The 13,881-nt window shown below is 35.7% G+C and overlaps 1 protein-coding gene across 2 annotated transcripts in view; it reads left to right on the top strand.

The window, feature by feature from the left end:
- Ptp69D (Protein tyrosine phosphatase 69D) overlaps positions 1-13,881 on the top strand; it is a 170,453-nt gene that overhangs the window by 63,698 nt on the left and 92,874 nt on the right. For both annotated transcript variants that reach the window (XM_089097834.1, XM_089097908.1), the window contains exons 9-13: positions 116-240; positions 2,826-2,966; positions 3,614-3,825; positions 6,762-6,893; positions 12,007-12,245. In XM_089097834.1, coding sequence (XP_088953960.1) covers positions 116-240; positions 2,826-2,966; positions 3,614-3,825; positions 6,762-6,893; positions 12,007-12,245 — 849 coding nt within the window. The remainder of the gene's footprint in view (positions 1-115; positions 241-2,825; positions 2,967-3,613; positions 3,826-6,761; positions 6,894-12,006; positions 12,246-13,881) is intronic.

Below are 13,881 nucleotides of genomic sequence, written 5' to 3'. Positions count from 1 at the left end.
AATTTTCTTGGTTATTTTTTAATTATATCATCTCTTATCTTTATTTTTTGTGAGACGTTTTGCATACCTATCATCTCCAAACTTTATATTTTAATAAATTTTGTTCTACTTGCAGAATCAAGTCCTCCGAGGAATGTTCGGGTTTTTTGTATAAAAGGAAAAACAAACCTTGATCCTGATGCGATCGCAATATCCTGGGACCCGCCTGAAGAGCCTAATGGGAAAATTATTCACTACCAGGTAATTTAATTGTTTCATTCAGTAAGATAAGAAAGTTGAACATCTCCCTGTTAATATATAAAACAAACGAAAATATTTCTGCTAAAGCAAAACATAATGATGGTTTAGTAAGTATAATACTGCTATTAACGACCTATCAAACAGTTCGTGGTAATGAATTGTAGATTTGGAGTGATTCGTGCTAATAGCAACCGAAACTTTAAAAGAAAAGGAGTTTTGGTGACAATAAATACTTCATAAGAATCGCCTTTTTATGATGACTCTAAATTCAGTAAGTAAAATTTATTAAGTTAAAAAAAATTTGTCAAAAGTTGTAAGCCTGAGAAAATTTGGGTAATTTTAGGAAAAGGGGAAAAGCACGCCCAAGAAAGAGAGTAATAGTAGCTTAAACTGTGTGAAAATCTAAACCATCAAATTCAGTATATTAGAGAACCCTAATGTAGGGGATCCTACTGCCCCTAATCCTACTGTATTTCGAGTAATTTTCTTGGAGTAAGCTTGTAATATGGTCGCTGGAGGGTGACAGCTTCCTCCTTATTGCCGAACCAGTAAGTGAAGCATAAATATTATATGTATATACGTAGCCATGTTGAAGGTATAGGGGTAATGTGAGGGAGAGGGAATCCACTATAAAAAAAGAGATTCCTTCGAAAAACGGTTAGAACTTCCTTAGAAACCATGAAATCAATGATTCCAAAATTCTGTTTGGTATTTGAGTCACCCCAGAGAAGCATTTTACAGGATTTACTTTTTCCGGTTATTCAGGGATCAAAGCATTCTTATACGGATGTTAAATTTGGATTCAAAACTAGGGTTGAAGGAGTGGAGCGCAGCCACCCTCACATTAGAGAGTTCTGGATCAAACAGTTCGTAGTAAAAAGTTGTGTTTAAAAAGTGACACATGCTAATAAAAACCAAAAATCTAAAGTAACTTTAGTTTACGATATTTTACGATCAACAGAAAACAATTTATGATGATTCCAAATAGCAAAAGCCATTCCTTTTTAGTTTGTTCATCTAAAGTTATTAGTATATGTAAGATTTGCATAATTTCAAAAAAGGGAGTTAAACAACCCCAAACAGAGGTGTGACCTAGCTGAAAATTATAGAATGAACTTCTACATGCACGGTAACTCTAAAGCTATTACGAACAAAGGTATGAATTTCTTTTTTTTTAGAGAAGAATGGTCACGCATGCATTGCGTGATTATTTTTTATTTTTTTATATATATACTTTCAGGGGCGTAGCATCAAACCAGTAGTTGTATATCTATCGAAAGTGGTCTTATTCAAAGGGAAATTGTGTCCCTTTAATGTAACAAAATTGATCATACCACAGCAAATATTACGATTTCAGGCATTTTGTGTGCTATTGAGTCTCAATTCTGAAGACTGTTGAAAGAGTATTTACATAGCATCACAGTCTCAGAGAGTAGCTCCCCTCATATACAAAATAATTTCTGTTCGTTTGAAGTGTCAATTTCGCTCTTTGTTTTCGTTTGATTTTTCTTTATTTTTTTATTTAATTGTAGCATAATGCCGCCAGAGGCCAACGCTCTTCAGTATTCTTCTTCATCTCACTTTCATACAAATTTTCACTCTAGAACTATGAGGCATTAATATTTTTATTTTTATTAAAATAAAAATTTTATTAAAATAAAAATAAATATTTTTATTTTTATTAAAATGTTAAAATATTTTTATTCTAGAACTATGAGGCAAAACACTGATTATTATATTACTTTTCGACCCTTAGTCCACATTTTGTAAACTTATCCCTTCCTTTTTTTGCTAGGGGTTATAATCCCATTGCCTTGGGGTTGGAGGCTCAAATCTTGGTGTTGTGAATCCTTTTGCTTGAGGTGGGGGTCAGTGGTGTGACAATGCAAACTTAGCGATCGTGAGTCTGGGAGCTTATGGTTAAGCAAATTCACACGAAACATCTGAATTGCTGTTGCCATATGAGGTGGACATCGCCTGATTTTGCTGCAAGCAATAATAAGCACAAGTAATTGCCTTCCCTCATTAACTAACCCTGAGCAAGAAAGGTCCTGTTCTTAACAGGAGATTAGAATAGGTTGTCCGATAATGCCTGAACTACAAGTCACTTCCTACTATCATCAAAATAAAGAAATAAAATTTTAATAGATGTTTTCATTTAAATAAAAATGACTTAAAATCTTCGTTTTGGAAGATACAGGCATGCACGGGAAGGGGGTAGCTATGACCCGTGTCTTCCCCCTCAAAATCTTGATTTTTGCCATTATTTGTATGTGTTTTCTATATATTCACCTACTTTTCCGTATTCTTTCATCCCTATCGCTTTGAAATCCCCACCCCCTCCCCCCCCCAAAAAAAAAAACATGAACAGGCTACATAACGTTTATCTAAAAGAAAATAATGTTTCAGCTTTTGAGCTCGGGAGCAAAAAAAAAAAAAAAAAAAAAAATCTTGTTTCCACCTTACTTTGCATTGCCATCATGACTTATGGTTTCTTTTTAAAACTAAAAAACTATGGTTTCTAAACTAAAAAAAATATTATTTTTCTCTCATTTCTGAAACGACATTTTGTTTCTAATTTTTAGTTGAGGCTAAGTGGACAAGCTGAGTATTATGATCAGCATAGTATACATCGAAGAGAGGACTATGGACCCATGACAGGGACATCGGAAGCAACCGAATTTCGTTTCCATCAAGTGCCAGCTAACACTAATTTCACTGTTCAGGTATCAGCTACGTATTTGTTTTGAATCTGTGCACTGGGGTGCTGTTGATCGTATTCCAGTTTGGTGGCTTTAAGAAATGTACAACTGTACAGAGTTTAATAATAGATATAATGAGAACTATTGAAAAAACTAAGAATCCAATACTCTCTCTCTCTCTCTCTCTCTACCGACTCCGTTTATACTTTTAGTCATTAAGGAGTGTATGAATTATAAGATCCCTGCTTTCCAGGGTTGTGTAGATTAGGAGCAGGTTTTTGATTCAGCTGATAGAAAAGCCTTTGTGAAGGATTAAGAGTCCTGTCATTGTATGCAATAACAAATCAGTATATAATACTGCTCTTTCTCTCTCTCTATCTCTATGCTCTCTCTCTCTCTCTCTCTCTCTCTCTCTCTCTCTCTCTCGCTCTCTCTCTCTCTCTCTCTCTCTCTCTCTCTCTCTCTCTCTCTTTCTCTTGTCTTCTCATTTTTCTCTCTCTCTCTCTCTGTCTTTCTTACTCCCGATCTTGGTTTTTCTTTGTCTTAATAAGTATAGTCGTCACTTGTTTCTGGATAGACACTAAATGTTGCATTATTTATTTTCTGTATTATTATACAGTATGTATTGCACTGTATTATTATACAGTATGTATTATCTGTATTATTTATAGGTTTCAGGAACGACAAGCTCAAAGAAAAGTGGTCTAATTGCTTCATCCTCGTGTTTTATGGGGCCAAGCCCTCCAAGTATGCTTGATCTGAACAAAGTTGGATGGTCACGTGTACGAATGATGAATCCAGCTGACTATGATTCATTGAGGATATCTTTCAAAGTTAACGTACCTCGGCTTTCAGAGCGTTTTGGAGAAGTCTGTTGCTATAGGTGTCATTTTGTCTCTATTTATTTTTGCTTTTTTTCCTCTTTTTGTTAAGTGTAACAATGATGTGCGTTTTGTACCAGTTCCTACGCAACTGGTTTAGGTTGCATCGTACCAAACCTTTACTAGAGAACACGGTGCACATTTTGAGCTCATTTTTCCGAGTATATTACAATATCATTTACCAATAATTACAATTTGTTTGGGTAAAAAATCGCTTTCTGAAGATTCTTGGCCTTTTTTTATGAGGTATCTGGGCACTCGGTCGTTGTTGCGGAACTTCGTTTTTATTCGGTATTATGTTTTGCATTCCAGTGTCACTTTCACTACAGATCTCCTATTTCCTCAAATCAATGGCTATTTGTTTCTTGATACCAAAAATTATATTTTTTTCTACTATGCAAGAGCGCTCCGAAAAACGGAGGAAGATCTGCTAGATGTTTTTCAGGGATATTGCTTGTGGGTTGTTTTGGGTAACCGACTGACCTTTCCGTATTTCAAACAGTAGGCTGTAGTAAGGTTGAGATGAAAGATTGAGATGGCGAGGGCACGTTCTGTCGATGAAAGATGACAGATAGCCAAAGATTGTCATTTTCGGCCAACCGTCTAGGGCTAAACGAAAAGTAGGTCGTCCTCGGTTAGGATGGGTGGATGTTGTAAGGAAAGATTTAAGGGAAATTGGAACTTTCTGGGAGGATGTTTGAGGGAGGCTTTGAACAGATTGTGATGGAGGAGGAGTTAGCGTAGCTATGTTGACTTCAGGCGAATTGGTGCTGCGGTGAGGTTTTAGTAGTAGTAGTAGTAATACTAAAACAGTTTCAGGAGCATTTATAGAGAGTTTTTCATGCAGAATTGTACAGCAGTATACATACTTATGAAAAAAGGTCCATTTTGGGGTATTTACGTCTTTTTTCCCTAAATCTCTCTTTTAATTTGCTACACTTTGGTAAACCAATTGTTCATGAGAAGTCTCACATTTGTTTACAAACCTCACATTAACTGAGACTGTTGAGAAAAAGAAAGAACAAATCGCTCAATAGTAAACGAAGCAGATAAATCTCCTAATTATTTAATAAATTAATAAAGAAAATAAATTTCTCTATTACTATTTAACGATAAACACTTCTTTAAAAAAGTTTCCTTTAAAACACCGCTTTTATTTCGTTGAAAGATATAGCTAGCATTACGTTTTTTTCTGATCTCCCGTTAACAGAGGAAAAAGAAAAAAGACTGATTTGCTCTGTAAAAAGAAGAAGAAAACAATGCCTGATTATTTTATATTGCTGCTTAACGAAAGGTATATTATTTAAATAAAGCTCTAGTTAAACCACCTCAATCCTGCTTTGTAAGAGTATAATGATTAAGAATAAATTTATTTGACAACTTTAAAAAGATCTGCTCTCAAATAATCGACAATGTAGGATTTCGGGGGGGGGGGGGTCCATCTTCAGAACCAAGTAAATTAGGATTCTATTTATAAAGTTGAAAAATCAAAGAGATAAATATGCTAAAATAGGATCATTCATAAATCCAAAAAGATGTTCTCGTACGTAAGTCAATTAACTAATTATTTTCATATTGAATAATTCTGTTCAACTTTTACGGTTTTAAGTTTTTGGACAGTGTCAGACCTTTTTTTTAGTTCAATTCTGTCCAGTGATACAAAAGAAAGCGGTTTAATTGATGTCAAAGTAAGAGTTTTTAGCGTAATAATAATGATTTGTTTATAACCCCAAAAAAGATAAGAAAAAATTGGGTAATAAAATACAACGAGAAAAGCAGAACCAAAAATAAAACGGTGAACTTGGAATGAAAACCTAGAGGAAATACCGACAATTTTTATGTGTAGATTACGCGTTAACGAGTAAACGTTAATAATGTACGGGCACAGAGTAAAGACCTAAACAGTCACTTCCTTCAAAGACATAGTGTAATTTTTACACTTAATTTTTTTAATTTATTTTTTTATGAGGCCCATCCCTCATAAGGATTCTATTGACCACAGTCACCCGAAACTCTCACTGTATTTTGGTTAAATAAATACCTCCAGCCCTTTTAGTAAATATGCTTGACAAGAAATTTTAAACCCATACCCCTGAAAATTTCGGACAAGACCATAAAAAGACACAATGATGAACCGTCATTTTTGAGGGATTTCAGGCATTTTTGAGGCGTTTATAAGCTGCTTTTTGGGGCGGGGGTGGTCCGTGGAGGGCCAAGGGTGACTTCCCATAGTTTTTGGAATAGAATATCGTTAATATGTTTTTTTTGGGGGGAAGTCGCGCCAAGGAGGGAGGGCCAGGAGTTAGCGCCCTTAAGCTTTGGAAAAAAATATCGTTAATAAGGTTTTTTAGTCGGGGTGGGGGTCGGGCTAATGTGATCTTTGAACTGCTTTAAACGTTCTCGCATTAAAACCATACATACCCTCAGGGTATAACATACCACACTTGCCCCGGGGCTATTGGGGGTTGTATCAACCCCGGAGTCTTTGTTATCTGATTTTTGACTTATTTTGACAAAATGGCTAAAATTCGATCGGGTTGATTTTGGAAAAGGGGGCGGGGGGGGGGGTAGTGTCTTTCAGTCCCTTTTAACTCTTAAATAGGGAAATAGAACTTTCAATTTCCAATCAAATGATCTCTTCCGAAGTTTATTAGACCACCCCTTCCATAAAAGCCTTAAATGCCCCGGGGACATAATTTACAACACTCGCCACCGGGTTCTGAGGTTTTGTATAAACCCCAGAGTTTTTGTCATATGATATTTCATCTATTTTGAACAAAATGACTATCTCAAAAATTCATTTGAATGCATTTGGAGAGAACAGGGTTGGTGGGGGGGGATTTATGCCATCCAATCACTTTTGACTCTTAAAAAGGTTACTAGGACTTCCTTTACCGTTTTTTAGTCAGTTCCGTTTGATATTTTTGTTATATTTTAGACTAATTTTGGTGAAACTGGCGGAAGATAGAACTACGAAAGAGTTACCCGACGCTGAAAGTTTGCAATATGGCTTTTACAGAGACGTTGAGCATCAGTTAGTTTATGCTTACCTTGCTGAGATAATTGATAGGTAAGGACCTATATCAGATTTGTAACAAACTTTTTACCATTAAGACTAATCCAAATCTTACGGTGTTTGAACCCCCTCCCCCCTTACGAAATGCTTGTCTGACTCGTAAAGACGTAACAAAAATAAATATAACCAAAGTTTGGATGTGTTTTTAAAATTTTTTAATAACCCCTCCCCCCCCCCCGAAATTCCTAAATCAGCTTCAAATGTTTTTTTTTTTATAACAAAAAGTGTTTTAAAACTTTTTGCTGTGGCTGTGGTTCATTCTTTACTAATTTGCAGCTATCGCTGTAACCATGATATGTAACTTTTGAGACTCAATTTACGATAGTACCCTACTTAGCAAGGCCGTATCCAGGGGGGGGGTACAAGATTGCCACAAAGTCCCCAAACTCGAATGAAGGTCCCTTTTTAGTCCGTTAAATTGGTAAAGATCCCTAAAGTCCCTTTTCTTGCTTTAGTTTAGAGCTCCGTATCCTGATGGCTACCAATACTTGTGAGTATACGGTTTTCAGTACTTTTGTTTGAGATTCGATTGAGATTCTTGGAACCTTTTTTGGCTTATCTAAGAAAGACAAAACCTGTCATTACACAGGCTACAACATTACTCTCTGAATACATCAGATAGACTAGTCACAAAAAGTAGTGACCCCCTTTGCCTCTGGAGTTAATAGGCTAGGAGGTGGCAAGGTTTGGTTGGCTTTATTGATTATTTAGAGAATTCTTTTTTGGGTTTCACTTTGTTACACACAGAGGAAAAAAATCTATAAGAGAATAGCTCGAAGTGCAAAATACGAAGCAGGCGGTGTTAAAACCAGTTTTCTTGCCGAATCTTGAGCTTACATACATTTTTCGATCTGTGAGATTACTTCCTTGTGTCCTTTTTTGTATGAATACACTTCTGGTAATAGTATATATAATTTTCCAAGAAATTCTTTTCTTTTTTTTAAAGTTTTGGGTTGGAAGTTTGAATTAGAATGGGAAAGTGCAAATTCTGGGAGACTTGGTTGGAAGATAAAGATGCGACGGGACACCAAATGAAAGAGTGGTGTAGAGTCGTTCCGGAAGATCTGTTCTCTTTCTACTGTTCTATCTGCAACTCATCGCTTGTCTGACATAAGGGCTCCTACGCTTTACTGCAGAACGCCAGAACTGCTGAACATAAGAAGAATGTTACCATAAGCCCAACGCCGAGGCAGCTTCATCTCTCGGCAGCATCTTCCATGGAGAGAGGCGAACCGGCAAAACTGCCCATGCACCTAGATGCTTACGTAGTGTGGGATGAAACAACAGTTACAGAAATTACATGGACTCTGAAGATGATTGTGTCTGACTATTCTGGAGAATCCGCAGACGGAATAGCAGATGCATATAGTAAAATGTTCCGAGTTACAGTCTTCAAAAATGTATCCTTCGGGACAACTAAATTTGTATATTTTTGCTTATTTTAACCGAAGCTCTTGGACCGTATATGTGGAAAATGACTTTGATGAAGTTGGTAGAAAGCAGTTGTTGAAGGCGTTAACTTTTCTACATCCCAATGAAGTTTCATAGCCCGTTTCTGCTCACAGTTTATTATATGCTGCTAGGAAGGTACCCATTGCGAATCAAAAAGACTTGTTAGTTCACGAGTTTAAGCTAGTCCAGTTATACGGACTTCCCCGTGAGCCAGGAAGGATCGACGACAGGTGGAACAAGGTGATCCAGGGAGGAAAATATTCAAATTTGTCTGAAGTCATAAAAATGCTTTGACCATTTCACATGGTTCTACCAGTATTGAGCGGGGTTTCTCCCTTTCCGGGCGAGTTCTCAGTGAAGAAAGAGCTTCAATGAATGAGCGAACTTTGAATGCAAAATTGTATGTGATAGATAGGCTGGGCAGATTTGGAGGACGTGCGCAAAATGTTGCTGTCACGGAAGACTTGATAAAAATGGTCAAATCTGCTAGAAAGAGCTATGATTTGTACCTAGAGCAAGAAAAAACCTTAAAAGAGAAAACTGACAAAGAGCCACAGAATATGGAGGCAAGAGAACGACTGAGAAAGCAGCAGCTCGCTAAAACCTCTTTGAAGAGGCAGACAATAGACTCTAGAAAAACCTCTCAAAGAAAAAAGAAAGAAGCGTTTGGTTTCAAGAAACAGGCCGCAGACGTGCTACTGAAGGAACCTCATAATCAGCTCAACAAAGGCACTGAAAGAAGGACATGGTTTAGATAAAACTAACGCAGGCTATGATAGATGGGACTCAAAGAACCAGCACCAATCAGAGTCAAGGAAATAGTTACTGATCACATCTCTGTTCCATTAGAAGGCATTGCAAAAAAATAGAAACAAATATATTGTGTGTTCTAGTTACCATATCCTTGTCTCTTTCATCAGATTTTTGTATCTGTTTTTTTTTTTTGTATTTGAAAGTAAAGTCTCCAGAAAAAAAAGAAGGAAAAAGCTCCTCCCATGACATGATGATTCTCACGTGGTCTCTTTCTTAATTATCACTTGACCTCTGATCATGGAGAGATGTCTACAAACGATCGCTTTCATTTTTTCTTTTCTTAGTCAAGCGTCATTTGCAGTTGTTTCACTGCCTTTTCTTTCAAAAGCTTTCTTAAAACTGAGTTTTGGGTCCATTTTGCGTCCAGAATGGTCCCTAGAAAGGTCCCTTTTTCAATAAAAAGAGGCCCGAAGTCCCTGTTTTTCACCACTTAAACCTGTGGCAGGCTTGGGGTGCCAGGTTTCAACCCCCCCCCCCGAAATTTTTGTCCAAACCATACAAAAGTAACGAGAATGCATATAAACAGTTTTATTATGCATTTTGTAAAGATTTTTGTATCTTCTCCCCACCCCTCCCACAAAAAAAATCCTGGATATGCCCTTGCTACTCTACGTACTCTTGATTGGCGAAGAGTCAATAATGCAGTTTTTTTCTGGGATGATGTGTACTGCTCATTAGCCAAATAGATTAAAACTAATTTTACATTTCCTTCTTTTTCCAGATATTTGTGTCAAAGTATTTCATTGATTCGAACCTTTGTTAGTAAATACCTTTACCCAAAAAATTAGGATCAATATAAAGGAAATCAAAAATAAAAGAATTCTTTCCGACTAGGCCTAAATGACAGTTTATTTAAACATATTTTCCCTACTTGATTGGTAAATATTTATTATATAAATAATTGAAATAAATTTCAACTCTAACCAACAGAGAGCACAGGGGCGGACCCAGGATTTTTTTAGGGGGGGGGGCGCAAAATAGGTTAATCCGACAAACTTGCGTTAGGAGCAAGTTCAATTCACGCAAACTTGCGTTAATTGAATAAATTACACTACTTAAGACTATGTTAGGGGGTGCCCCCTCGCCCCTCCCCTGGATCCGTCACTGGGAGAGCAGAGCTCGATATGTTAATATAATGAATTCATAACAGAAGAGAAACGCAAACTAGCAGGAGTACCTTCAGACAAATCAAGAAAATAAACGCTAAAAAGCCAAAGAAAGGAGAAAATGCAGAGAAAAAAGAACAGAGCTCATCCTAGCACGAGAAGAAATCAAACCAAAATTAAAAGTAAATCAATCACTCGTAAGTCCTCTAACCCCAGCAGAGAATAGTTTTTAAAACACATTTTTTTAATAACGAGTACTTCTTGTGAACATGTAAAGACAAAGAATCTATTATATTTCTTCTGCCTTTTTATTGTCAAAACCAGCAATATTCTTTTTAATCTTTCTCCAATGTTCGTTTGTGCGCTTATTCAATTTGACATCTGATCAATTTGTATGACGTAAACTATCTGAGTCCTGAAAGTGGCAATTCTGATGGACAGCCCAATCTCTCTACAGGTGAAGGGGGGTTGCAGTATTTTTATAAAGATCTTTAAGAACTTCAACCTCTAAAAAATTTTGTGATGTGGTTAGTTAAATTGTTCAGAATGCCAAATTATTGGTTCACAAAGTGCACCTTTTTATAACACTATAATCCATACCTCTACAAAAAAGTAACATCATAACCAAAGGTATGGAAATGCTCTGGTAGTACGATAAGTATTACCATTTCATGGCAAATTGTTGCCTTTCCGTATGTAAAATATGTGGAAACTACACTTGTTGTTCAAAAGCATAGACAACAAAATTTTTGGCCCACAAAGTGCACCTTTTTAAAGCAATATATCGTCAGTCGGGTGTCAACAGGTCGTATCTCCATAATTGTAAATTTTAAGAAGAGCAAACAAAAAATATCACAACTTTTTATGCCCCCCCCCCCTGATAACAGCTAAACAAAAAGAGATTGATATGCATTCATTTTACATATCATTCCGTTTTTGTTTTATTTTTATCGGAGGGCAATAAAAAAGTTGTGAGATTTTTGTTTGCTCTTCTGAAAATGTTCAATTTTTGAGATTTGACCTTTTGATACCCGACTGACGATATCTTACTCTCCTGCAAAAAAAAAATAAAATAATCGTAACCCTGTGTTCTCCTAAGTGAATACCGACATGTAAAGCGTTAACATCTGTTATGTAAAATAAAAGAAATCAAGTTGATTCGGCCATTTATCATAATTTCATATTTAGTGATAACTTATAATAATTTATTACAATAATGTATTATTAAACAAAACATTAAACAAAAGCTCCAGATAGGCTTCGGGAAATCGTCGCTGATCGTGGTCGTTACTAACTTCGAGCAGTCGCCCGTCTTTATAGTACATTTTGTGACGACTCTGTTTTATTTCTGTGCGGTGTGTATCCACTGCTCCAGAAGAAGCAACTAAAGTTAATTCGAGTGATATACTTCCGGTACCTGATGTACCTACTTTATTTGCCTTGTTCTTGCCCTAATCTTAACTGTTAGTAAATACGGTGCTACGGATATTTCAGAGTCATTCGATAGATTAGGTTAAATACTGTTTTAGCTGATAATGCTGTTTTTTCTCTGGGTTGTTTCCACCCGTTTGTTAGATTGTTTTACCCTTAGTGATTTTGCATTATATTTGTTTATATTGAAGATTCTTTGTTTCTTTTTTCTTAGTACTCTGTTTATGTTTTGTTGTGTTGTAGCGGGTTAAAAAATAAATTAATATATTTATATAATATATTGCAATAATTCTTATATTTTTTAGGGGCTATTTAGACCAGACTATCCTGGTTGGTGACGGCAGTGTGATAGACAACTCTAAGCAGCAGTGCATTAAATGTAGAGAAGCTGCGTTTAAAACAAATATGTCGGCATATTCATTTAGTAATGAAATTAGCTCCCCCTTTCGCAGCTCAAGGATTAAAAGAGAATCTTCTCAGGGTGTGCTTGAAGATGGCAGTCTAGACAAAGCCGCAGTATATACTGGGCTTCTTGAAGTCTTAGGTATGTTCATATTAGCCACTAATGCGCATTCGTAATAACTATGAAATCCACGAATTCATGTTTCAGAGTAGAAGGAAGTAGAAAGAATCAGACATTCGTAAGTGGAACTTTGGGTTTGAAATGGTATAAACTAATTCTTATATGGGATTTTTACTCATTTTAAATTTTACTTTATTTTTCTCTGTCTTTGTTTTACTTTGCCAATTTGTCAATTGAAAAATTCTATTTGATGATACCCAACGTTTTGCTTACTGATTGATTAAAAAAAAAATTCAAACCATGCGACTGTTGCCATTTAAACCACGGAGATTTTAAACCCGAGTATTCAAAGCTGAAATATGATTAAGTTTGCTTGCTATGCATGAAGGATCATTTATTGGGACATTTAGGTTTAGTCTATGCGGTCAAAACAAATGAGTCAATTTTGTTCTCAAAAGGCTTGACATAGATACGATTTTCTATGCATTTTCTTTTATAGAGATAAAGAAACTTGTGTTGTTTTGAAGACTTCAGAATCTTTTAAATCAAATACGATACTCGAAAAATGGCCGAAACAACCCAATGAACTTGCTTAGTTTAGTAAAGTGGGGCTTTCTAAACCCCGCTTTTTCTCCATCTTCCAAACAAAAAGTGCTACTGACTATTTTTCTAATAAATATTTCTGTAAGGAAGCAGAAGATTCATAATAACGTTATTAATTTCAATATGTTAAATTGATTAAATTAATATATTTGATATTTGATAAAATTCAATGCTAATTTATTTAAATCTAAATTTCACAGAAAAAGTTGTATAACGAGTTCCGTAGCAGTAAACAATGGTGTCACACACGGTAAAATATTCTAAATGAAACTTAATAAAAATATGTGTGTATAAATTCAATTCTGTAAGAGAATCTTCTCTTACTGAATGCTCTGTTAAATGTAATTTTTTTTTGTTTTAGTAATTTGTTTTTTATTGTTTGTTTTGGGATTTTTTTTACCTCTATCTGCTTCTTCTTGAAGTCATCTTCGATTTTATTAAGGATATTGCATTTCTGAAAACTTTGTCAGGTTTATATCTTTTGGTCACTAAAGAAAAGATTGTTTCCCTCTATGTGTAGAATCTTTGAGTTAACTGGATGAGTGGTGGGGCCAGAATAGTTAGAAAATCATCAATAAAAAAACTACCAAAACCAACTAGCTTGGCCACCATGGCTACACTCAAAATATTTTGAAAGAAGAACTTCAAACTTGTTGTAAACGAATGTGTCAATTTTCAAAAAGTTTATCTTAGCCGTCCGTAATTTTTATGATGAAAAAAAATTAACTTTTTATGCTGATTCCAGATAAAAATTATTTACTAAGTTTAATGTTACACATCAAAAGCAGCGAGCCCGAGAAAATTTGTAAAATTTTGAAAAAAGGGGAGAAGCAATCCCAATAGGGCATATTTTCAAGGCTAAGAATTGCTCGGGAAATCGTTTGGCGCCAGTTGAGGGGGAACGTGCCCCCTCTCCCAAAGAATATCTCATTATTTCTATCTTATTGCTATTTTCTGTTTTATCTGTATGCTATATTCGACCACTGAGACTGGCTAACTGATCGTTTTTATTGACGCCTCTGTGTTTTGTTTTTCACAACTACTAATAGCACCA

The sequence above is a fragment of the Artemia sp. Qi Xiang Cuo genome, chromosome 1 (genome assembly GCF_049724085.1).
Source record: "Artemia sp. Qi Xiang Cuo chromosome 1, ASM4972408v1, whole genome shotgun sequence".
NCBI classification, from domain to species: Eukaryota; Metazoa; Arthropoda; class Branchiopoda; order Anostraca; family Artemiidae; genus Artemia; species Artemia sp. Qi Xiang Cuo.
This window is presented reverse-complemented; position numbering and strand designations above follow the sequence as displayed.